Source organism: Macrobrachium rosenbergii, chromosome 3, assembly GCF_040412425.1.
Source record: "Macrobrachium rosenbergii isolate ZJJX-2024 chromosome 3, ASM4041242v1, whole genome shotgun sequence".
Taxonomy (NCBI): domain Eukaryota; kingdom Metazoa; phylum Arthropoda; class Malacostraca; order Decapoda; family Palaemonidae; genus Macrobrachium; species Macrobrachium rosenbergii.
The window spans coordinates 45,858,977-45,886,476 of NC_089743.1; the positions used below are offsets into that span (position 1 = coordinate 45,858,977).

The window sequence follows — 27,500 nt, forward strand, 5'->3', positions numbered from 1 at the left end:
AATTTCTGATCTGATGGCCCTTGCTCTCAATCATTTTGCGATACAGATTTGCCATCTCTGTTTTTTCCTCTTCTTCCTTCTTCAAGAGCCTTTCCAAATCCTTCATGTTATTACGAGCCTCTTGGATCTAAAGATCCATGTCCTCCATCTGATTTATTAAGTCGACATTTTCAACGTCTTTTTCTTTCAGACGCTTTTAAGGGTGTGTGTGTGTATGTATATATATAATACAATTTATAGCCTATATGTTCCTTGATTTATCTTTCTTTTTCATTTTTCTTCATTTTCTCTCTATTTCACAGGAGCTTGAATCTGAGGTAAGTGGTCATTGAGGTTTATCCCATGAGAATGCTTCCATATTCTGAATAATAATAATAATAATAATAATAATAATAATAATAATAATAATAATAATAATAATAATAATAATATCTCAGAAAATACAAACACTCACGTTTCACTTTAATACAAGTTTAATACACGTATTTCCATTTATAACAGTTGCTTTCATGCAATTTCTGAGCAACATACAAAGGACTGCTACCTAAATATTGTTTGGTTCTTTTGGAGATGACGGCAGATATATGCAGCTGATATCACTGTAGCCATTCGTGATTACTGGAAGCTCACAATTAACACCCGCCATTGATTACGACGGTATCGTCTGTGAATATTTACCGCCAGCTGGAAAAAACGAAAGAACACACACATACACAAACACACATATATATATATATATATATACATACATGCATAGCTATATACATACATATACTGTATGTATGTGTATATATATAAATGTATGTGTGCATGTGTGTTTGTGAGAGTTATTCTGTTTCCTCATTTACCTATAAAGAAAACGTCTGCGGGGTAGCAAACATTCATTAGTTTTCTAATCCCAACAAAGAGAGAGAGAGAGAGAGAGAGAGAGAGAGAATCAGGATACATCCATAACAACAGAAGACTGCTACTGTATCGCGTGATATAATGTGCACACTCTCGGCTCATTTTTAATTCAGCTTACCGCCGGAGAAGTTAAAAACTTTCTATCAGTCTGCATCTAAATCAAACATAATTCCTGGGTAAAATTCTGAATTCCAGCTTCGCCTAAGAATCAGTTTATTCCCAGGCATTCGCTCTTCTCATAAAAACTATGTTACTTGCGGTTTCTTAAGGCTTTTGAGTTGTTTTAACCGACTCTGCCCTAATTACTGTGCTTCCATGATCTCCAACACCCCCTCCGTTAAGCTTACTCCCCGCAGGGGGTTAGTGCCGTCAGTGCACCACACGCGGGGCACTATAGGCATTACTTAAGGGTCTTTGCAGCGTTTCTTCTGCCCTAACTGCAACCCCTTTCATTCCTTTTACTGTACCTCCGTTCACATTCTCTTTCTTCCATCTTGCTATCCACCATTTCTTAACAATTGTTCATAGTGCAACTGCGAGATTTTCCGCCTGTTACACCTTTCAACCCTTTCTACTCTCAATTTCCCTTTCAGCGCTGAATAACCTTATGGGGTCACGGCGATTGGCCTTTTAAAAAACCTAAATTCTATATTCATTCATTCATTAAGCTTACTAAGCGTGTGACTCGAATGTTACTTTGAAAGTGTTTGAAATCTGAAGAGTGCGGGTTTTTGTGTGCCGAAGAGATGCATGCGAGCATAATTGCTTAAAATCTGATGCAATGTCCTCCAGGCCTTTTAAGAGGGTTGAAATAAAACATCCTTTAAGAGAAGTCTTACTGTCGGCGATAAGAGTAAGGTTGCGTGTATACATGTATAATCGGTACACCTTTAAAGGTAATATTTTCTTTTCCAATGTTTAATAAAGGCCTCTGGCTGTTTCCGGGACTTGGGTTTCGTCAAGACCGGTGCATAAATTATGAAAATTAGATATGAACGAAAACCACGAAGGTATTTCACTAAAAACTCTTGAACAAAAAAAAAAATTCAAATAATAAAATTCAAGGGCGTTAGAAGCCGTGCCCGGTATTAAAATATTTTCTTTAAGTTCTTATGACTTTTACCATCAAACTTTTTCCTCCACCACTCGCAAGAAGTTCCAGGTAAACAGAAAATATATTGTTTACCCGAATTATTTGCTTTCTTACTGAGAATTTAGCATAAACAAGTTAAACGGCACAAGATTAAAATTACATAAACTATCATTCAAAGTTTGAGGTCAACTCTGTGTTTACTTGTTTATAATCCAACTATGGTTAAATTAGTCGTTTGTTATAGTACTCAAATCTCAGGTCAAATTAAAATAAATAAAAAGGATGGGAAAATCTATCAATGGTTCCCTCGTCCGTGACCCGTGATGGGTCTCTTAATGGGAGTCTGGTCCATTCTTCAATCTCTAGCACGAATAAAATTATAATAAAGTTATACAGTAATAAATTTTACAGCCAAAATTTCTACTATATTTGGCAATGAATGATGATGCAATTATTCATGAATAAGTAAGGTGATTTCTATATTTAAATGGAAAAAATACCTTTTGAGTCCAACTCAGCATTTTTTCCTGACACAAAAATCTACAAATCCTAAAAACAAAAAAATTCACAAGATCAATCTTCCCCAAAACAAAAAACTCCAATACATTTTCGAGGTTAGTTTCCCGTGCTTTCTAAAAATTTAGCCTAACTTTAGTGTACCCTGTAGGACCGTGGTTTTCAGTTGGATTAGCCGGGACTTCACGGAGTGGTGGTCCCAAGTATAGGTCCCTCTGAGCTAGGGATGGGGACATTAGTAGCCACTGCTTGGTTTCCCCAGGTCTTTGCTTAGGTGGAAAGGGAACTTGGGACCTAAGCATAAATGTCTATGTCCTGCCTCTAGGTTATTTTGCAACAGTTGTTTTTGTTGTCTTTGTTGCTCATGAGCGACCTTTAAACCTTCAACACAAAGTTGTTAGTCAATGAAAAATACTTATTTCGTGAGAATTCACGTTAGTGAACAAAATATCTTCTTAGGAAATGATATCAGCTCCAGTATAGTTTAGGTAATTGTATTCATTAATAGTACTGTTACATAATATTAATTTAATTAATACCGTGAAGCTTGAAAGAGCTAAAATAAAGGATTTTGATCTCGATTTGGCTAGTCTTAAAATTCCTTTTGCGCAGCCTCTCTCTCTCTCTCTCTCTCTCTCTCTCTCTCTCTCTTACGCCGTCTGTCATAATTTCAGTGTTTGAAAATACACGAGGTCTGACTTCTGTTGGTAGGTATTACGTACCTGTCGCTAAAAAAATTACTCAAATCAAGAGCTCATAGAAAACAGACAGTTATACAAGTATTCAAAAAGAATAAAATCAAAACATATTATCATTTCTTCACATTAAGTCCAAACAATCAAGAAATTTCCAGCGGATGAGCATCACAGGAAACAGGAATTTAAAATCAAGACGAAAGACCAAGTGCTGGGACATAGAGGTCACAGGCGCTGAAAATAACATTGAAACAATTATTAGGAGAGGGAGAAATGTTAGATGGAGAGAGGAAAATACGAACGAAGGTACAGTCAAACGAATGCAAAGAATGCAAAGAACCTTAAATAATGCTTACAGTGCACCGCGTGATGTGCAATGACAGCACTAACCTCCCCCCCCCCCCGTCTCCCAGGGAGATGAGTATCACGTCTCTGAGACCACATGACCAAACTTACTCCTCTTCTTGGTTCTCCTCCCACTTACGCCAAAGTATCGTAAGCGATAGCATTACAGTATATGCCTCCTCGGTTTCACGTTCCATTCATTTTTACGTTCCCTTAAAAGTTACGACTCAGGAGAAATAGTTGTTATCTCACGATGGAACGGTCAAATCCTCTTCAACTTCGGGTTCAACGTTTGTATTGAGAGGTATCCCGATAACGTAAAACTGGAGCCAGGTAAAGTAAAAGAGCAGATGAATAGTAAAAGGCAGGTATAATGCACGAAGTATGCACCTGAGGGCAGACGGGATACTGGCAAAAAACATGGAGTACCGTCTACACTCTACAGTATGCTGTGCAAAGCATAACTTTTGGTAATATCCCACTTGTGAGTAAAAAGCAAAGTCTGAGGCTAAAGTAAAATATTAACTCATCTCATTTTGCAATGATAATAACCACCGGAAAAATTCAGAGGTCGTAAATATAAAATAGAAGAGGTGTTATATCTTATCTCTGTAGATATCTCTGCAAGGGTCTGTATAGGTATATACCTGCTATCAGAACAAAACAGGAAATATACCCTCAAAGTTATTAAATTTGTTACCCTTCTATTATTTATTACGTCAGAATAAATATATAAGCAATACTCGAAAACAATACATCGGAAAAGCAAATGGCTAATTTTATAGTTTAATGCTAAAAATAAACATCAATAAGCTTTTGAAAGAACGAACTTTAATACATACAAAATACTGACAATGTCACTTTAATTCCAGCCATAAAAACGTATGTACAATCCATAAATTAATATTATAAAAGAAACTGAATCAAATCAATAAAACTAAAAGACACAAGGAACCAAATAACGTGAGCTAAATACAGCAGCAACAGCGCTGTGGGCGCAAGTAATGAAAGCCGCACACCCAGCATTCAAATGGCATTCAGAGATTGTCATGTGAACGCACACACACACACACACCATCACACAAAATCGTCATGGTATTCAAACTCACGCACCGGGCGGATTCTGAGTACTCGGCCGTTCAATCCCTTCGTGCTGTCTCTGATAATTCAAGGAAGGATCACATTTCAGATACCGGAGCCTGAAATGGCTTTGGCTGGGATCGCGGTGGTTCTCTCGTGACGCGATTCATACTCGTCTTATACAAAAGAACACCACTGGCGGGTTGAGTTGCCAAGTACTATTATGGTAATACTCGGTGACTTTTCCGCGACAGGAAGTTAATTGCAAGGGAGTGGGGACTCCGGTAAAGTCGGAATACATGAATCAAATACAATTAACACTGAACTTAAGACATGTTGGGGGTTTAAACTGAATTGAATTGTATATACAATTTAGGCCAAAGGCCAAGAGCTGGGACCTATTAGGTCATTCAGCGCTGAAAGGGAAATACGACAGTAAGGAGGTTTGAAAGGTGTAAAAGGAGGAAAGCTTCGCAGTTGCACTGCAAAGACCCTAATGCCTACAGTGCACCGCAAGAAGTGCACTGATGGCACTAGCCCACTACGGGACTGTTGGGGGTTTGGCCTTTCAGATAAGTAACAAAGATCCTATATCATAGCCTGCATTTGAGTATTTTCTAGATATCTTACAACTAACAGTAATTCCACATAGTTCCTAACCTAAACTAACCTGTGCTTTACACTTGATATTCAATAAAGGAGATATATCTGATAATGTACCACATCTAAAATGGTAGCACGTGAAAAAATAATCAAGACATGGCAGCTGGTAAGTAAATAAATCAGTCAAGTCGGGATATTATTGTACACTGGATTATGGATTCGTATGAAGATATATAAATAACATAAATACTTCTCTGGGCGTCTTTATCTCAAAAACCATCAATAAATGAAGGATTTGTGACATACATGATTATTTCTTATTAGGTTACATGATATTGGACTTCCATCATTTCAAATATTTATCATCTTTCTCAAAATAATGCTGCTTCAAAGATCATTTACAAAGTAATCCAGTTGAAAGGATTATTAACCGGCAATATCAGATTACGAAAATGCTGAAATCATTAAACTCTTTACAGTAAACATCAATAAGCGAAATGTCTTCCTTCATCCTACTTCCAAGATAAATCTCTCTCTCTCTCTCTCTCTCTCTCTCTCTCTCTCTCTCTCTCTCTCTCTCTCTCTCTCTCTCTCATCAGGGTAATGCAATAACACGATTCTTTCTCTCTTACACACTCGAGTAATAAACTGAAGAAATTTTTTCTCTCTCTCTCTCTCTCTCTCTCTCGTTAGCGTAATGCACTGACAAACTTATCTCTCTCTCACACACACTCACATAATGAATAGAAGATATTCTCTCTCTCTCTCTCTCTCTCTCTCTCTCTCTCTCTCTCTCTCTCTCTCTCTCTCTCTCTCTCTCGTCAGCGTAATGCACAGACAAACTTCTCTCTCTCTCTCACACACTCATGTAATGAACAGAAGAAATTTTCTCTCTCTCTCTCTCTCTCTCTCTCTCTCTCTCTCTCTCTCTCTCTCTCTCTCTCCAACCATATATGGGTCAGACCCACGTGAATCACCGTCTATCAGTCACCCACGACCGTTTTTAAAAGCCGCCCGTCGATCGATAACTAACGCAAAGTGTTCTGTAGCAAGGGAGCATGACGGGATGGATTTGAAGGAGGAAGTGTGGAGGGGGAAAGGAAGGCAGGGCAGGAGAGGGAGAGAGGGGCGACAAGGCACACAACGGAGGGGATCAATAAACAACAGATCAATATGAGTTCCATTCTGTGAATCTATGACACCATTGCTATCCCTCGCTGTCCTCGCGCTGCTGAGGATGAATTGACGATAAAATTGAATATAAATTTGAGAATAAAACAACATAAAATTGCACATAAAATTGAAAATAAAATTGAACATTAATTACGAATAAAATTAAACATAAAATTGAAAGTATAATTGAACATTAACTAAGAATAAAATTGAACATAAAATTGAAAATAAAACTGAACATGAAATTAGACAAAATTTAAAATAAAATTGAACATAAATTGAAAATAAAATTGAACATAAATTTGAAAATAAAAGTGGAAATAAAACTGGTCATGAAATTAGACATAAAATTGAAAATAAAATTAGACAAAACTGCAAATAAAATTGAAATATATATTTTTTTCTCTCACTTGTTCGAGATTAACTGAATGAGTTCATTTACCCCGCGCGTTTTTAAATGAAAAAAAGGGTTATTTAGTTGACTCTTTTGTGAAGAAATATACAGAATTTATTTACTCACTTATGACGAGGCATACGGTTTTGTTGACTCATTTTAGAATTCTATAAAAGAAAACTATTGCGACGGCTTTGTCTGTCCGTTCGCACTTTTTTCTGTCCGCCCTCAGATCTTAGAAACCACTGAGGCTAGAGGGCTGCAAATTGGTATGTTGATCATCCACACTCCGATCATCAAACATACCAAATTGCAGCCCTCTAGCCTCAGTAGTTTTTATTTTATTTAAGGTTAAAGTAAGCCATAATCGTGGGTCTGGTCGCGACATAGGCCAGGATACCACCGGGCCGTGGTTAAAGTTTCATGGGCCGCGGCTCATGCGTCATTATACAGAGACCACCGAAAGACAGATCTATTTTCGGTAGCCTTGATTATGCGCTGTAGCGGTTATATAGAAAACTCGATTGCGCCGATGAAACTTCGGCGCACTTTTTACTTTTTTTTTTTTACGAAATTAGTATATTTTGTTTACTTGTTGCTTATGAAATAGTGAACGTTTAATTTTACACCAGAAGTTAATTTCTGTTTGCTAATTTTATTTTATACTAGGTAATTAATTCTTGACTCAATTTTTATGAAATAGAAGGAAATAATATAAAGGTATCGATTATTTTCATACGTTATATATGAACTTTAGTTCAAAATGAATAGGAGAAAGATTTTGAGTATACGTCTTTTGATTAAATGAATACGCCACAGCAATGGCGAATTTACCAACTGTATCTTTAATTCAATCTAATAACAACAATTTTGCCTGCACTATTCAAGGTTCTTTAAATGTACTAACGATATTTCCTGCTTATATTAGATGTTCTCTTATCGTTTCAGGCTACGGATCACCAGCGTTTTTGAGTAAGGATAACCAAAAATAAATACATATAAAAATATTTTGTAAGACATTATTTCTCGTATACTCGATTTTGAGGATATAAGTAAATAGTAGAGAGGTAACATATAATCCTAAATTATGTACTAGGCCAGGGTCACGTTCAGGTATGCATACCTACGTGAATACTGAATACTCATTTCGGAAACTCCGAGTGATTCGCAACGGTACTAAAACTTGATCTTCTTCAATGACAACATTAGTACTGCAAAATGAACGACTAATGATTAATGTTGATAACATTTTTGTACTGGACTTTCAATTTAAGGAAACTGTATATGTACCAATTTTCAGTTCATGACCAAATAACAAACAATGAATGCCCCGTGGCCATTCAAAAATATCATTAAAAAAGTGACTTCATTCTCACCTACTCAACTTACACTAAACATCCTTATGTCTTCATTTTTACGAGCCTTATTTATTCTTCATTTTAAAACCTAACTAATCGAAAAAGCTTCTGGCTCCAATTCATTCAGTACATTCATAATACAGAGAAATAATCACAAGTAAAATCCTTACATCTAAACCTAACAAAATAAATATTAAACAATTCCTTCGACAATTTTTGCTCTGCTTAAAAAACCCTATTTTCACACCAAAGTAAATACTGTTTAACATAAAATCAATTGTCCTTAACAAGATCAGAAAATTTAAACGTTAGCCATTCTGCTACAACTACAACCACAACATCTACTACTACTACTACTACTACTACTACTACTACTACTACTACTACTACTGTCTACAAAAAGACTAGAAAAGAGAACTGTTAGCATTTCTACCACTAACTACTACTACCACTACTACTGCCACTGCCTCTGCTACTATTCCTGCTACTACTACTACTACTACTACTACTTCAGACCACGGTGCTTCAGACTATCTCCCAGGCAAACAACATAACATCACGAAGACTCAAATGATTCAGAAGGATTTTCTCGTTGGGTCGATGAACTCAGGCCACGTGTCTGACTCTGTCCATTTCCACTCAGCAAGACGTAACTAAACATAAAAGTCTTTCATATCATAGGCACGGCGATCGTGTATATCTGCACTCTTAAGAAGTCATTATCGACAGCCGTAAATAAACGAGAGATTAGAAACTGATGGAGGTTCACTGAGAAGTTGGGTGTCGAAGGATATGACTCATAAGTAAAATCGATCGATAGGGTCATTATGCTGGAAAAATGGATCCTGCTAAATTTTTTTCTATAATCCTAATATCTATCCTTACCCTATTTCTATTGTCTTCTTTGCCTCTCCGGGCCTAGAATATAGTAAAAAAAAAAAAAGTATTAAGCTGATTCTAACATTCGCTTTTGCTGTTTAAAAAAGGATTAAAAAAAAAAATTGGTTCCTACAAGAACACAAACCTCGCTTTTCATATTAAAGTCATCCAACTGCGCAAGCGCGCAGATGGCTGTTATACTGTAGTTACAGTCTTATATTTTCTAAACCGAAATATCGGCAAAGGGCAACAATAATTCATCTCCGTAAAAAGTTGGTTCTTACCTTAAGTATAATTGCTATGAAGACCTAATGGAATTTTCAAGGGTACTATGAAACAGAACTCGATATTCAAGAAACTAGTAATTATAACTGACATACTTACATTTTCATCTATTTATTCATCAATCTATAATTTATTTTTTTCCTTTTCTAAAAAGCGATCTCTTCTTTCTGTATTTCCTACAACCTTCTGTTACGACTTTCAACTGAACACCATATTCTTCGGAAGCTTGAATTTCAAGCAAAGGCCCCAGTGGGTTTGTTCCATATGAACAGGGTTCGTCTGCTCAATAATAATAATAATAATAATAATAATAATAATAATAATAATAATAATAATAAAACTAAGCGATATTCCCAATGACTCTTCGCTCCAGATTATATATGGGTTGAAGAAATGTCAGCCCATAGGTCAGAAACATCCCCATTTTCTTTAAAGGAATTTGTTCCAACAAATCGATGGATATCTTCCCATTGGCTAAAAAGGTTATTACACACTAAATACCACAATACTGATATCAGCATAAATACCACGTAACTGAATGAATATTGATCACTTGAAAACCTAAGTTTATTTTAGAAAGAGAGATGGTCGAGCTATGCGATTACTAAATAAAATTAATAAAAAAATAAATAAGTAAACAATATAAAATAAATAAATAGATAATTAAATGAACATGAGGTCCTATATTCCAGGGAACTCAGTTTTAATATTCTTTCGATGACAACCGTAAATAATCCGGTTGCAATTCTCTCTCTCTCTCTCTCTCTCTCTCTCTCTCTCTCTCTCTCTCTCTCTCTCTCTCTCTCTCTCTCCTTCCAAGGGACAAAAACTGACCGATAAGCTGACAATTACTCGGCATAACATAAACAGAATGTCTTCAGAAGAAAAAAAATTATGTGGAATTCATTTTGAGGGGAAAATAAAAAATGTTACCAGAGTAATAGAAAGGTATATAGGCTGATATATAGATAGACATCTCAAGACAGAAAAAGACGGATAACAATAAAATTACATCTCTAAACCCTAAGGAAGCAAAAGCACTGATTTTTAAAACACAAAGAGAAAATGTGCGTTAAAAGTATTCCATGTGTTGGTGAAAAAAAAAAAGAAACTTTCCGAGCTGAGGAACTCGAGGACTTCTGACCTCACAGGCATAAATGTGAGATGAGGAGACCTGACAGGTGTTGTGAAGCCATCTGAAAGCAAAGACTATCCTCCAGTTCCACGGCAAACTTGGCTAAAACTGTACCAAAAACAAAAGAGGTTCATACAAAGTCACTAAGGAGTCAAAAGTCCTTTGATTCATGCAAGCACAAAAGCAAAACATTAAAATAAAACACCAAAATACGAAAGCAATAGTCCCGACAGGCCTGGAAATATCTAAAAGCAACGGCAGGAAGCATCACTGGACTCCTGAATTCCAGGAAGGAATAACTGAGGTTATTAGACTAACAAGAAGATCTATATCGGTTCGGAGGATTAAGTGTGGGAAGTCTATTGGGTGAGTCCTATCTCCTACTAACAGCTGAGTAACTACTTAGCACAGAGAAATACAAATTGGCGTTGGTATTAGAAGTCATGTGCCTAGGAGCGTCTACCAGAAGTGAAAATCAAAAGGAAAACAATAAGCGAACGTTGTAGTATATTAAAGGTGTGTAGGGGGAAGTAAGATGAGTGAAAAAGATACCGGATTATTTACACAACTCTTTTACCTCTTGGAATGGAATATGAAATTTAACCCAAAACCAATCGCTGGGACATATATGGCCATTCAGCTCTGAAAGGGAAATTGAGAGGGGGAAAGGTTTTAAAGTTGTAAAAGGAGGAAAACCTTCCAGTTACACTACGAAACAATTGCTAGGAGAGGGTGGAAAGTAAGACGTAACAAAGAGAATATGAACAGATGTACAGTAAAGGGAATGAAAGCCGTTGCAGTTAGGGGCCGAAGGGACGCTGCAAAGAACCTTGGGTACCGCCTACAGTGTACCACGTAAGGTACACTACAGCACTAACCAGCGCCCGCCCCCCCTCCCCCACCCCTACGGAGCACTTATACGTATTGGCTTTTTTTTTGTCAATTGAACCTGTTACTAAGCAAACTTTGTCATATAAAAAAATAATAAAACGGAAGTCAAGAGAGAATGGAAGGATGCTTTAAAATCAGTCAAGACTTAACAGCCGTTTAACAACCTATCACAACCCATAGAATCGAAAGAAACAACCCAAAACCTTATCAGTATTTCACAATAATAAAACAAGGAAGCAATTACTTTGCAAATAATCTAACACTTCAGCTTTATGCAATAAGACGTATGATCCTTTAATTGTGTCTCATCTTGACACAATTATCAAATGTTTATGTCACAGAAACTAATCACTCTGAGTGTTTATAATCTTCAAATTAGTATAAAAGGTTGAATAATGAGGAAGCGTTTTCAAACTAAGAGCAATTGCTCATTTTAGAAGACGCAATCTAATCCCTTGGGCGTTACTCAGTCTGAAACATTTTAAAACAATTACAATTTTATTTCAGAAAAATTATTCTAAGCCCTTAATCGTCCCTCACGACAAATTAATCTGACAAACGAATCGTGATTTTCATTAAGCACTCATAATCCCTCACGTGTTTTTCTCATCTCCCTCATGACAAAACCAATCACACCTCTCCCTCTCATCTTTGCGACACAGCTTACTTTTTTCAATCCTCTCTACATCCATACTGTTGGCGTACGCCTCTCCATTCCTTTCACTTCTTTCACTTTCACACCCTCTCAAATGCCCTCGGGCACACAGGGGAGAGAAGCAGATAGTCGATAATTTCTCGTCCCCAAGTGATGAGAGCGTTTCAACAAAAGCAACAGGTTCATCGCTAAACACTATTGTGAGTGACAGTTTCATGTGATCCAGGACCAGAAATACAATCATTTTGCTGTCGCTAGGAATCAGCTATAGCAAAAATAGGCAATCATGATAACACTCTACGCACCTTAGCATGTTGATGAATGACAAGAGTATATCAAAATACCATACTCAGCCAGGACATCAAAAACCTCTAATGCAGTTCCTACTTTTCCATCTGCTTCTCCTGACCTCCAAACAACTGTCACCCTTTCGATTAGCAAGGCAACTGGTCAATTCTAACGTCCCCCTTCCATTTAACAGTCTCCAAGTCCAGCTACAGAGAAGGTTCCATTATTTTAACTTGCCGGACTTGAAAAGACAGGTTAAAAATAAACAACCTTGAGAACGAAATGGCATTTCAGACTAGACGTTCCGTCTGCAAATTCGTTGGGGACATTGTCGCGGTGGCTCAGTGGGAAGGTTCTCGCCTACCAGTCGAGAGGACCGGGGTTCAAATCCCGCCGCTCACTAGTGGCTTGGGGATGGCGCCATTGCATAAACCCGGTGGCCTGCCAACCCAGTGGTTTGGAAACCCAAGAGGGTTAGTAAGTAAGAAAATAGGTACCAGCCCTCGGCCGGGGATTTAAACAAACCCAAGAGGGTTAGTAAGACAATAGGTACCAGCCCTCGGCCGGGAATTTAAACAGAGTGCCTAGCGACGCACTGGTTATGTGTCTCAGGCAACGGAACTTCTCCCCCACTGTCTGTCGGCCTAAAAAACAGAGTTCAGAGCCGGCCCTATGAGCCTCGCGAGGCCCAGGAGAACTTTCATCCTTAACCTAACATTGTAAGTATTACTGACGACGAGACGACACTCAGACTATTACTGCGATTCGCCTTCATTTAATATTTTTCAAAGCAGAGATCTTTTAAACTGCCACCAATTTCCCACGGTTGAAAAGATACTCAGGTACTTTTCTGAGAATAATCTGGAGCAAATCTTTTGTTTTTTAATAAAAAGTTAATCCTTTCCCACATTTGAGCAGCAACAGAGCATATCCTAAACCAAAGTTATAGAGAATATCTCACAAGCAGTAGCTTATTACAAGACTGAAAAAGCGAAATTCACGAATACATTCAATAGTGAGGCTAACAAAAACACCTCAGGAATTTCATCCATACAGACAAACATAAATAGTAACATTTTATGAAGACCCCCGAAACAAGAGAGAAATAAACAAATGATGTTTTCGAGTGGAATAGATTCACAGAGTATTCATTCATGCGAAACCAGTTGATAAGAGTGCCATGAACAATGAGGTTACCGAATTAAAAACCCATTAACCACAGAAGCTACAAGGAAGATAATAATACGAAATTGTTTGAATTCCTGTATGTAGAACATTCATTTAAAAAGGATACCAATAAAATTTCAATTTCACTAAAAACTCAAAATATCCTTAAAACTAAAGTTTGCGAAAACGAGTTAAAAATTTAAATTTCACAAAAAATTCAACATATATCTAAAACCTAAGTTTCTACAGACGAGTTAAGAAAGGTTATTTTACGTTCTGCAAGTGAAGGGTCCGACTTAAGATTATCTGTAAGTGTCAGTATACTGAGAAACACAATTTATTACGAGAATTCCACGCGGAAAACAGAGAAATAAAAAAAAAATACCGAGTGAAAAAAAAACAAATACATGAATTCACATTCATTAAACTGAACACCACAAGTTTTAATAAAGCAATAAATAAAGTCACTGTTGTACTTTCTCTCTCTCTCTCTCTCTCTCTCTCTCTCTCTCTCTCTCTCTCTCTCTCTCTCTCTCTCTCTCTCTCTCTCCCTTCAAAGATAGTGCATTTGCACATATTTTTGTTATTCTCTCTCTCTCTCTCTCTCTCTCTCTCTCTCTCTCTCTCTCTCTCTCTCCCCCTTCCTCATAGGTGGAGTAACTGCGCATATTTTTGTTATTCTCTTTCTCTCTCACACACACACGCGAACACATAAAGCACATTTGCACGCATTTTTGTTATCTCTCTCTCTCTCTCTCTCTCTCTCTCTCTCTCTCTCTCTCTCTCTCTCAGAAACCCAGGTAAGAGATAAGACCACTCATTCATTCCTCCAAGGAAGGGAAAAAAAAAATTCTCACGAATCCAGACTGAAATGCCTGAGAAATTCTTTGCTCGCTTCGCGAAACTTGGGTCATAAATCGTGAATTGTAACAATACCCTCAATCATAAGAGACTGCACAAGACCTAAGACTAGTTGTAAAAATGCGTTTCTCTTGGAGGATACAAAGAGCGTGCAAGGGAATACTCTGTGAGAGAGAGAGAGAGAGAGAGAGAGAGAGAGAGAGAGAGAGAGAGAGAGAGAGAGAGAGAGAGAGAGAGAGAGAGAGAGAGAGAGAGAGAGAGAGAGAGAGAATGAGCCATCTGAGAAAAGAGGAGAGAGAGTGAGAGAGAGTGACAATGCGTACAAATGCGCCATATATGACGACAGGGAGAGAGAGAGAGAGAGAGAGAGAGAGAGAGAGAGAGAGAGAGAGAGAGAGAAACATAAAAAAATACGTTCACATGCACCATCTGTGTGAAGAGAGAGAGAGAGAGAGAGAGAGAGAGAGAGAGAGAGAGAGAGAGAGAGAAAACATAAAAAAATACGTTCACATGCACCATCTGTGTGAAGAGAGAGAGAGAGAGAGAGAGAGAGAGAGATGAAAATACCTGCAAATGCGCCATCTATAAACCGAGAGAGAGAGAACTTAGTATAAAAAATACGTGCTTATGTTCCATCTATGAAAAGAGAGAGAGAGAGAGATCAAACCCAATGAAAAACGACGTGCAAAGTATATATGAAAAACCCGCGAAATCTAATATAAAAATGAAATGAGGGGAAAGGAAGGGTCCAGTTCAGAAACCTTGCATGACCTGCCAATTTTTCTCTCTGAAAATGAATGACGTAGGACCCACCCCTCCCCGTCCCCTTCCTAAACCCACCCCCACCCCCCGACAACAAAGGACATCCATTTGCACTCGGAATTTTTCGCCTCCTTCGTTTTAAACTCAAACTTCGCCTGACAAAAGTACATGACCCATTTATCAGGATTTTTCACACGGCAGATCAGGGGAAATATGAAGGATGAAGTCATGTTTTCGATCCGCCATAGTCGATTAATTGCCAGGGGCTATAGAAACCTACTGATAAGGTCAAAAGAGCCGCAATGGATTTTTTAAAGAGATGAGATTACATCACTGACCTCGCCCCGGAACGAACTCGGGACACTTGCTGTTGAGGTGAGGTTTATACCACTTGATCATGAGGCTGTACATACACATCAACACATATGCACACACACATACAGACATATGCACACCCACAAACACATACACACACATATAAACATACATACATATATATATATATATATATATATATATATATATATATATATATATATATATATATATATATATATATATATATATATATATAAAACGAAGAAGATATACTTAGATTTACATATATACAGATATCAGTTAATCAACTCCCGCCCTTAGCTTCACTTTTTGAAAACTTGTACAAGGTTATTTTTTACTTGAAAATCTGTTACGACGTCACTAAACAGTTTTTCAATTAGAGGTTTCGGAAAAACTCACGAAAAACAGAAAGTTCATTTCGTGAACCCTGAAGACAAGCAAATTATTTCCTGTATTCATTTCTAGAAACGAGTAAAAAATGAGCAGAAATTTCTTCAGCTCGTACATCGTATAATAAAAGCCACCGAAAAAGATCTAACTTTTGGTGGTCTCGGTATAATGCCATATGAGCCGCGTCCCCTAAAACTTCAACCACGGTCGAGTGGTGGCATGACCTATATCGTTGCCAGACGCACGATTACGGCTTAATTTGACCTTTAATCAAATAAAAACTACTGAGGCTAGAGGGCCGCAATTTGGTACGTTTCATGATTGGAGGGTGGATGATCAACATACCAATTTGCAGCCCTGTATCCTCGGTAGTTTTTAAGATCTGAGGGCGGACAGAAAAGTGCGGACAGAAAAAAGTGCGGACGGACAGACAAAGCCGGCATAATAGTTTTCTTTTCAGAAAACTATAAACCTGAGTACCACAAACCTTAATAAAAACAAATACATTTCTATGACAATTCTTCTTTTCATTAATCCCATCCTAATCTCACGCAAAACTTTATTTTCATAAGAAGCCAATTCTCTCTTAAAACTTTCTCATCCAGGGCAACGCTTTCTCCGCGTCGCTCTCGTATTTGGATAATTCCTGACAAAGCCACGCCCGCAGGGGGATCGAATCCGGTGATATGAACATCACTGTTAATATCTCGCTGGCAAGTTGTCGGTTATTGTTTACTTGTCCAAACAAGGCCACCGGTGGTCTATTTGTTTACATGATACACGAGTTTCCCGTTTTGTGCACTGGGACAATGTTAGATTCAATGGGCCTTCAAAATTACTGTCACCCATCATCTATTTAAAGCTTATAATGCCATGAATGGACACACCATTTATTGGAGTATATAATGGAATTGGAATATAGAATTTAGGCCCAAGGCCAAGCGCTTGGACCTATGAGGTCATTCAGCGCTGAAAGGGAAATTAACAGTACGAAGGTTTGAAAGGAGTAACAGGAGGAAAACCTCAAAGCAGTTGCACTGTGAAACATTGTTAAGAGATGGTGGAAAGTAAGATGGAAGAGAGAGAATATGAACGGAGGTACAGTAAAAGGAATAAAACTACGCCCGATGGTGGCCTGTCCTATATTATTGCCAGAAGCACGATTATGGTTAACTTTAACCTTAAATAAAATAAAAACTACTGAGGCTAGAGGGCTGCAATTTTGTATATTTCATGATTGGAGGGTGGATGATCAACATACCATTTTGCAGCCCTCTAGCCTCGGTAGGTTTTAAGATCTGAGGGCGGACAAAAAAAGTGCGGACGGACAGACAAAGCCGGCACAATAGTTTTCTTTTACAGATAACTAAAAAAAAACAGTACGTAAAGACATCTGTTGGAAACAGTAATGAGAACAAAACCGCATCCTTTTTTTTTTAATTATATATATTCATTGTTACACAAAAGCCAACTATGAGACCTCAAAATTCTGGATATAGAAGCATGAGACAAGATTCTCTTCATGTTCAAAGTATTCTTTGTTCTTCAGATGAATTCTTCATAAAAAATTTTCATCCATAATAATTTCCTGAGATGTCATTATATTGATGAATTTGACTATTTTTTATTAAGGAAATGACACGACAATTTAGGGCCTTGAATTGGTGAACTCTGTTCCATTTTTTTATTGTGAAATTGTTTTGTTATTATTCTACGTGCAAAGCAAAAAAAAGGAGTGATGTTAAAATATAATTTGGCAGAAATTTTATTTCATCTACAGAGAGAGAGAGAGAGAGAGAGAGAGAGAGAGAGAGAGAGAGAGAGAGAGAGAGAGAGAGAGAGAGATTCCAGCGAATAAGGAAATTATTCACTTCTAGATAAAGGTCAATTCATCACTGAACTTAAATGCTAAGACTACTAAAGTGTCTTCAACCACCAAGTCTCTCTCTCTCTCTCTCTCTCTTTCTCTCGCTCTCTCTCTCATATATATAAATACATATTTATACATATATATAAATGTATATGTATACATACATATATGCATACATATATGTATGTATATGTATGTATATATATATATATATATATATATATATATATATATATATATATATATATATATATATATATATTATATATAACCACCAAAGGGTCGACCAAGATAAACTAGTTCTAGTTGCGCCCAAAATAAAATATCCTCAGTTCTTGTCGTGACACCTGCAATGCAGTAAAAAAATTGCAAAAATCTAAAAAATGCATCAATTCAGTCACTGTAACAATGCGTAATTTAAAAAAAAAACTATTGACACTATTCAAGCCAAAAGTGCACTATTTACACAACACTTTACAAATACCAGATACCATATACGCACACTTGTTAAGCTTTACACAAACGAATTACACAATCCACACTCAAATTAATACTTAAAAAAAATTAATACGTGACGGCTTGCAGGTCCAGAGGTGAGGATCTCAATAAGTATTTAAACTTGGGACCCCACCAATTCTGCCGTATACCAATGTGGATATTCTCTTTTCTAGTGTGGGTATATGTGAAGAATATAACTCATATAGTAAACAGTATGTATTAATATGTGCGAATACACACACACATGTATGTATATATATATATATATATATATATATATATATATATATATATATATATATATATATATATATATATATATATACATACATATATGCATAAATGTATATTTATACACATATGTATATATATAATATACATGTATATATATTCACTGCAGGCTTAATGAATTGCTATAACAAAATTCGTCATAAACAAGAAAAAACAATCGAAAAAAACAATGAATCATATCCACTTAAAACGGAAAAAATACATAAAAAAAAAACTGGCAACGATTAACTCTGAAATGAGCCACCGGGCCGATGGAGAAAAAAAAATTGGGAAATAAATGGAAATTTCAAAGCAGCGAGAAACAATTTTTTATTTTATATTTTTTCCCTGGGTTTTTTCCCGAAAATTCCACCATTCAAGTATTTCATTTATTCGCATGGGGGGGGGCCACATTTTTACCCCTGCCTTCAGGCTCGGCCGTGGAACTATTTTCTTTAACAAAAGCTGCTTCCTTCTATTTTTTTTCTTCTTTCTTAAATTGAACGGTATTTGTTAAAGGAAATCTTTGGGAATACTCAAAAATATGCGGGCAAAAGAGAAGCAAACGTACAACTGAAATGCATAATTTTACAGTTATTTATTTATTTATTTATTGATATTGTCACAATTTGGTAGATGTGAAATATATATACATACATACACACACACAATCTATATATTTATATATATATATATATATATATATATATATATATATATAGATAGAGAGAGAGAGAGAGAGAGAGAGAGAGAGAGAGAGAGAGAGAGAGAGAGATCATCAGTTACATATAGAAATATACCGTCGAGAATATAAAATCATCTCCGGAGAGGGAACTTAAAGTTCCTAAGTTGCTAAAAAATGTACTGACTCTTACAAAAAAAAATAAATAAATAAATCAGTCTAGTACAGAACTATATCTCTCCGATCATGGTTTTCAAGGTGGCTGCGAGAACGGAAATTACGGGTTCACGCTACTGTACGGCAGCAAAACATCACGCGAACCAAACCAGTAATCGCTACCTTTCCATGCTTCATGCAACCAATTGACGGAACGAGCAACAATAAAAAATAAAAAAAAGGCCTGCATTACGTTATCTTTCGGAGAAAAAGTTTGCGTTACGTAATCTTTTACGGAAAAGGTTTGCGTTACGTAATCTTTCGGGGAAAAGGTTTGCGTTACGTTACCTTTCGAAAAACGGGAGGAGGAGGGAGTTTGTTTGTCGTAATCTCCACCCCCATCCCCAAAATAAAGACGTTTGGATGGCGTAATCTATCGGGGGGAAAGGTTTGAATATCTCTCCCCCCCTCCCCCCCCAGAAAAAGATGTTTGCATGACGTAATCTATCGGGGGACAAGTTTTGAATCTCGCCCCCCGCCCCTCAAATAAAAAGACGTTTGCATGACATAATCTTTCGGAAGAAAAGGTTTGCATGGCGTAATTATTCGGGGAAAAGGTTTGCTTTACGTAATCTTTCGGGGAAAAAAGTGTACATTACGTAATCGTTCACCAGTGTGCATGCGCAATGGCTGCTGACAATAAAAGCAGCTAAACAATATAACCTGATCAACAATGAATTAGAGATGATAAAAGGATATGTTAATGACATATGCAAACAAATTCTAGAATACTGTAATCCTTTACATATGCAGACAAATTCTAGAATACTGTAAACCTTTACATATGCAGACAAATTCTAGAATACTGTAATCCTTTACATATGCAAACAAATTCTAGAATACTGTAATCCTTTACAGTCTTTACAGAGATGTGTCGTTATCGACTAAAGGTGGCACATAGAAACTTTGCCTGGTCTTTCTTTACGGGGACATTCTACCAATATCAATTTAAATCTTATGTCAAACCATCATAATTATTTTCTGTAACAACCCTGAATGGAATAATAGCCTCCCAATTAACAGAAACTATTCAACATAAATCAATAACAATGAAACAATTCTATAATTTTCTGTGTCAGTTGCCTAATCATCGACTGATAACTTCCTATCATCGAGTCTGTTTCGTTGCTTTAATAATAATAATAATAATAATAATAAGAAATGCACAATCTCGTGAAAAACAATCTGTGTAATAAAAATCCACAATTATATACTAAAATATATTACTATGTAAAGTAAACAAGTAATATAGTTTACTATGTAATTGTGGGTTTTTATTACACAAATAATAATAATAATAATAATAATAATAATAATAATAATAATAATAATAATAATAATAATAATAATAAGAAGAAGAAGAAGAAGAAGAAGAAGAAGAAGAAGAAGAAGAAGAAGAAGAAGAAGAAGAAGAAGAAGAAGAAGAAGGTCTACAATCATTTCAAATAATGTTATCTAGCGCTCATTATGAGTAAAAAAAATTTTTTTAATCATGGGAAATTAACTTTGCCAAGCAGATAAAATAAAATAAAAAAGCAAAACTACCGAGTGAGAAAGAAAGTAAGGACTTCGAAGGTGGTTTCCTCCCAAGGACTGACCTCAGTCTGAGTCACTCCGTTTATATCCGTGACAACACGAATCACGAAAATTCGTGCGCATGACTGACCTCCCGTCTTTATGGGAAGTTGTACGAGCGGGAAAACTGGAGTTCAGGAGTCTGTATTTACTCATTACAACTGAAATAGTACTTTATTTCATCATTACAATTGTAATTCTACTGTATTTTATTATTACAAGAGAAAAAGTGCTGTATTTCATCTTTATAATTTTATCATTACAGGTGAAATAGTACTATATTTCATCATTACAGCTGTAAGAATACCGTATTTCCGCAATTACTTGAAAATTTCATATAGTTTTCATACTGTTTTTCTCAGGCAGGTTGTACCTTTACAACCTGATTACATTGAACAGCAATGAAAATGGCTGGTTTACTAACTCAGAAATGTTGTTTTATTCCCATAATTATTTAATAATTCGATATATTTGTCATCCAGTTTTCCAAGATAAGTCTCCCTGGTTTTACCTTTACAACCTGAATATTCTGAAATATTGTTTAATTTCTATACATTATTAATAATTTCTTAAGTTTATTGTACTGTTTTCCAAGACAAGGCCTCACTGGTTATACTTTTACAACCTGACTACACTGGCAAGCAATGAATCTGGCTGATTTACGAACTGAAAAATGCTATGAAATAAAGAAATCGTGAAATTACAGCTGAAATGCTCTGAAAAGAATCGAGTTTTGCACATTCCAACATTTAAAAAAATCTATTAAATACAATAATTGTATCATATATTCGTACGGTACACTATTCCTTACTTGCTGAAAGCTAAAAGTATATCTTACTGGTACATGATGTATGTTCACCAACGACTAATTACCAGGTTACTATATACGCATGTCTTCAGTTTTAACATGCTAATATTTCTTAAACCAAAAATCATTTATTTTGAAAATTCACTTGATTAATCTACAACTTCTACCCAAAACAGGAAGTAATACGTATCTTGTTTATTAATAGAAACTCGTGGGAGCTCTGATGACACCGCAAAACTTTCACTGTTACCTAACAAACTGCGTATCTACGGCACAACCAGTTCTTATGAATTACCAATTAGAATAATTTTAAAATTAAATGAAGTATTTTTTTAAATTCAAGTTTTATTGAAAAAAACACAATATTTCTACGAAAGGAAGCGTAAAATGCGTACCTTACTTAGTATCAACAGATATTCTCTCTTCTAATAGCTGAACTCTTCTTTCTGTATTTCTTATTATCTTCTGTTACTTCTTTCAAATGAACATCATATTCTTTGGAAGCTTGAATGCAAAGCCGATGGCCGCTGTGGGGTTGTCCCATATGAATACGGTTCATCTTCTGAATAATAATAACAATAAATATGAATCTACTTTCAAAGATATTAGCTCTTATGCCATGTCTAGACTGGTTGGAATGAAGTGTATAGGCCCACACCAGCCTCTTATTCACTTAACTTACAGATATCCACAGGTGAAGGGAAACGTGCAGGCATAAGGCCACGTTAAAATCTCAACCAACCAACCACCAACCAAAATCTGACACCAAAGGCATCCGACAAAGCCTTAAGAAACAGAAAATGCGTAAATGGAATGATATGTCTTTCAGAATTCTTCCGAAAGAAGAAAAAGGGGGTGATGCATAGCCATCTGCGCAGTAACACCCAAAAACGCATAAATAATTAGGGGGGAGATTCTGAAAAGATTCTGCTTGAATGGGCACCAGAAAAGGACGAAGGAACACGCACAAACTAAAACAAAGGATCTGTCTTTCTCAATCTCCCCCGACCCAACCCTGTCCCATTCATGGGAACACAACCCCCCTCCACTTACAGGGGCCCACCCTCCCATCTTCCCAATGCCTATTTGCCCATCTCCTAACGATTTCCCATTCTCCTTTCAAGCAGGAGCATTGCACGTTCTCTCTCTCTCTCTCTCTCTCTCTCTCTCCGGTGTACACACGCTTCTTAAGCTCCTCACGTACTTTTGAGTACTTCGAGTGCGTGTTGCGAAGATTCCTTTACACTTGTACTGATTTACATTTATTTGTCTACGCTACCGAAGGAAGATTATTTCGGCTCGAAGAAGAGAGAGAGAGAGAGAGAGAGAGAGAGAGAGAGAGAGAGAACTGTGGTACAGTCTCCCTGAGGATGTTGTGCAACTCTCCTTGTATTTTAATCTTTTACTTACATTTTCACCTGTTCATATATCAATCTGTCAATTTATTTTTCGTTTCTAATATTCTTTCAAATGAACACCATATTCTTTGGAAGCTTGAACTTCAAGTCAATGGCCCCTGTGAATAGGGTTCATCTTCTGAATAATAATAATAATAATAATAATAATAATAATAATAATAATAATAATAATAATAATAATAATAATAATACCCTCTAAGATTGGTAAACAAACATGCTTAAGACACGTCTCCTAAGAAATGAGTGTGATGTCTAAAAACAAAAAATTAAATGATAACGAGAAGAGAATCACAGTTTCAAAATACATAGAAGACATCATTTTTCATGCCTCAAAGACATTTGATATGATTTATGAAAACTGGACTACAAAGCCAAGCACTGGGGCACTTACAGCCATTGATCGCTTAAGACAGTGAAAAAAGACAATGAAATAAGGGAGTTGGAGTGGTTGGACAGCAAGATAGAAGAGAGGAATGGAAACAGATAAAAATAACAGGATGAAAAGTGGATAACCTAGAGGCCGAAGGAACGCTGAAAAAAAAAAGAAAAAACTGTAGTAATGCCTATAGTGCACCACGTGAGATAGCGGTACAGCACCCTTACGGAGTAAAAGATCTTTGAAATAATAATAAAAAAAATAATAATAAAGAGCAAAAACAGTCCCGTTCATAAAACGTCTTTGGACTCATAACACTAAACCAATATTGAAAGTTCATAGAGCCATCCATCTATGCACTTTCGACGTCAACAGCTCAGACGGCCTTAACTGACAAAGTTAGTTGGTCTGATCCATCAGAGCCATCACCTCAATGGCTCTCTCAGGGTCTCCGTCGGTAACAATACTCCGCGACTTTGGGTGGGGAGGAGGTGTTGGCTCTCGAAACTCGGCCCACTTCCCTGTCCTATAATGAATTCGGCTGTTATTGGTACTTGGGAATCGAAAGAGAGAGAGAGAGAGAGAGAGGCAGGCAGACAGACAGACAGACTAACAAGCGGGGGGAGACAAAGAACGACAGACAGACAGAGAGAAACAGGCAAAGACACAGAGAGAGAGAGAGAGAGAGAGAGAGAGAGAGAGAGAGAGAGAGAGAGAGAGAGGGAGGCAGACAGACAGATAAGAAGAGAGAGAGAGAGAGAGAGAGAGAGAGAGAGAGAGAGAGAGAGAGAGAGAGAGAGAGTCTGCGACACACTTCATAACCCAGCATTTGATGCAGATTGGGATTACTGAGTGATCTTGCTCGGAATGAAGAGGGAGAACAATGCCAAGCGTGTCCGTAACAAGGTATCGTCATTACTCAGAACTTCATTTACGACTTTCGGAGAACTCGATGGAGTACGGTAAGAGTTGATGACATGTAAAGTATATCTCCGGCAGGTATTATCGTACAGGTATCAACGAATTTCATCATTCACAAAAAGAAGGGGTTTTGATATGGTCAATGTAAATGTTAACAGACGTATATGTATATATTTATATATATGTAAATATATATATATATATATATATATATATATATATATATATATATATATATATATATATATATATATATACATACATATGTTAGAAAATCACGGTAGATGCACGTGACTTCAGTGCATAAGCGAATCCCACAGGAAAATGACAGGCAGAAGTTCAGTACTGAACTTCTGCCTGTCATTTTCCTGTGGGATCCGCTTATATACATACATATACATATATGTATATGTATATATATACATACATATACATACATATATATACACATATGAATTTTTATCAGATCAACCGTGATAATTCATATGTATACAAAAACATTAAGCTACAAAAGTCCTTCAATATTCAATTCGCTTTACCTCGGATAAAATACCGAAGGGGAATTATAGCTGATAAGAGAGAGAGAGAGAGAGAGAGAGAGAGAGAGAGAGAGAGAGAGTATGCAGTATACCTCTAAAATCATACGTCGAAAATGGTTTTGGATAATCAATGTTGGAGGTTCCTTTTCCAGCACAGAAGCCTCCCGTAATATTTATGCACTGTAATAATGAAAATTACGCGTTCCTCTGGAAATGTGGCAGCGACTTTAAATGATGATCAAACAGATGAATAAATGAATGTATTTTAACTGAGATCTTTCACATTCACAATTGATCCCGGATCCCTTTTTCCTGCCGAGAGCAACCAGATTCGCTGAACAGCAGCAACAGTATGCAGTAAGTGTGCCTCGCTGTCGAACTCCTCAGTTCCAGAGGTCTTTTATTCCTCACACCGTTGGACTGTGGAACACCCTCCGAGAGGATGTCGTGCAATTGGAATTTCAAAAGTTCAAGCGAAGGTGCAATGCATTGCTTCCCTAACACTCTTCTCTTGCATTTCAATACATTTTTATGTATTTGTTAATTCATTACATTTTTTTCATTTTTATCAAGTGAGTGGGATCTCTTCTTTCTGTATTTCCCTTTACCTCGCCTTATTTCTTCCTAATGAGCACCATATTCTTGGGAAACTTGAATTTCAAGTCAATGCCCCTGTGCGCTTGTTCCATATGAACAGGGTTCATCTTCTGGATGATAATAATAATAATAATAATAATAATAATAATAATAATAATAATAATAATAATAATAATAATAATAATAATAATAATAATAATAATAATAATAATAATAATAATAATAATATCAAACTGCACGGTAAGAGCTCAGTCAAGATAATATTTCTATTGTTTTAGTTTTCTGAAAAGAAAACTATTGTGCTGGCTTTGCCTGTCCGTCCAAACTTTTTCTGTCTGCACTTTTTCCTGTCCGCCCTCAGATCTTAAAAACTACCAGGCTAGAAGGCTGCAAATTGGTATGCTGATCAACCACCCTCTAATCATCAAATATACCAAATTGCAGCCCTCTAGTCAGAGTAGTTTTTGTTTTATTTAAGTTTAAAGTTAGATATACCGAGACCACCGAAAGATAGATCTATTTTTGATGGCCTTGATTATACGATGTACAGAAAACTCGATTGCGCCGAAGGAACTTCGGCGCAGTTTTTACTTGTTTATTATTCATTTCATTCTAAATTACCTTTAACAGACTTCAAATAGTCCACTGACAAACAGGGATGTTATTTCGCTGTTCCAACAATGTACATTTGGCAGCGAGGGAGGAAACGCCCCAACAGCTACTAACGATTACAAAACAGCATAGCTGTCCAACTTCTCTAGCTCAGTCTCTTTGGGCCAGGCCTACAAGTGTTTAGGAACGACTGAGTTTGTAAAAATTTAGGCTGTCAAGCCAAGCGCTGGGGCATTTTCAGCCTTGCAATATTATAGACAATGAAAGGAGCGAGTGAAGCGCAAAAAAATAAAAGTGGAAATGGAAAAAAAAGAACAGTTGAACTAAGAAATAATAGTTAGAGAGGTTGGACAGCAATATTGAAGAAAGGAAGCGAGAATAGAGGTTGGTAAAAGGGTAAAAGTGTATGCAGCTAGGAGCCGAAAGGACGCGAAATTTAGGAATGAGAATGCCTAATAATAATAATAACAATAATAATAAATGAGAGCTCACGTTGGTGTCATTTCTCTCTTGAAGAATAACCAAAGCCATCTCCAGTAATAATAATAATAATAATAATAATAATAATAATAATAATAATAATAATAATAAATGAAACAGGTCGTATAACGTTGTGTTATTTCTCTCATAACGAATCTGGTTATTCGTTATGAGTGAAATAACGCCACCTCCGATAACAATAATAATGATAATTTTATGTTAACAAACGGAACAGAATTTACCAGTTCAAGGCCCTAAATTGTCAGTGTCATTTCCCTCATAACGAACAACCAAAGTCCCTTCCAATAATAATAATAATAATAATAATAATAATAATAATAATAATAATAATAATAATAATAATAATTTCATTATTTTATTATAATGAAATTATTATTTATTTTTTATTTATTATTTTTTTTTTTTTGTCTATCACAGTCATCCTATTCGACTGAGTGGTTTTTATAGTGTGGGGTTCCGGGTTGCATAGCTGTTTCTAGTACCACACTTCTGGAGCTACTTCGGCATCTAGTTTTTCCAGGTTCCTTTTCAGGGATCTTGGGATCGTGCCTAGTGTTCCTATGATTATGGGTACAGTTTCCACTGGCATATCCCATATCCCTCATATTTCTATTTTCAGGTCTTGATACTTATCAACTTTTTCTCTTTCTTTCTCATTATTATTATTGGAAGGTACTTTGGTTAAACTCTGTTCCATTTTTTATTATGAAATTGTTTTGTTATTATTATTATTCACCAATTCAAGGCCATGAATTATCAGTGTCATTTCCCTCAAAAAGAATAACCAAAGCCATCTTTAATA

General features: G+C 36.3%; 2 protein-coding genes across 4 annotated transcripts in view; both read right to left on the bottom strand.

Annotated features, from left to right (window-relative positions):
- The window catches only part of LOC136851116 (golgin subfamily A member 6-like protein 22), a 615-nt gene extending 509 nt beyond the window's left edge, over positions 1–106 (bottom strand). The window contains exon 1 of the mRNA XM_067125089.1: positions 1–106. This exon is cut by the window's left edge and continues 509 nt beyond it. Within this exon, the coding sequence (XP_066981190.1) occupies positions 1–106 (106 nt within the window).
- LOC136854990 (FYVE, RhoGEF and PH domain-containing protein 4-like) overlaps positions 1–27,500 on the bottom strand; it is a 635,655-nt gene that overhangs the window by 450,885 nt on the left and 157,270 nt on the right. The gene's annotated exons all lie outside the window — the stretch shown is intronic.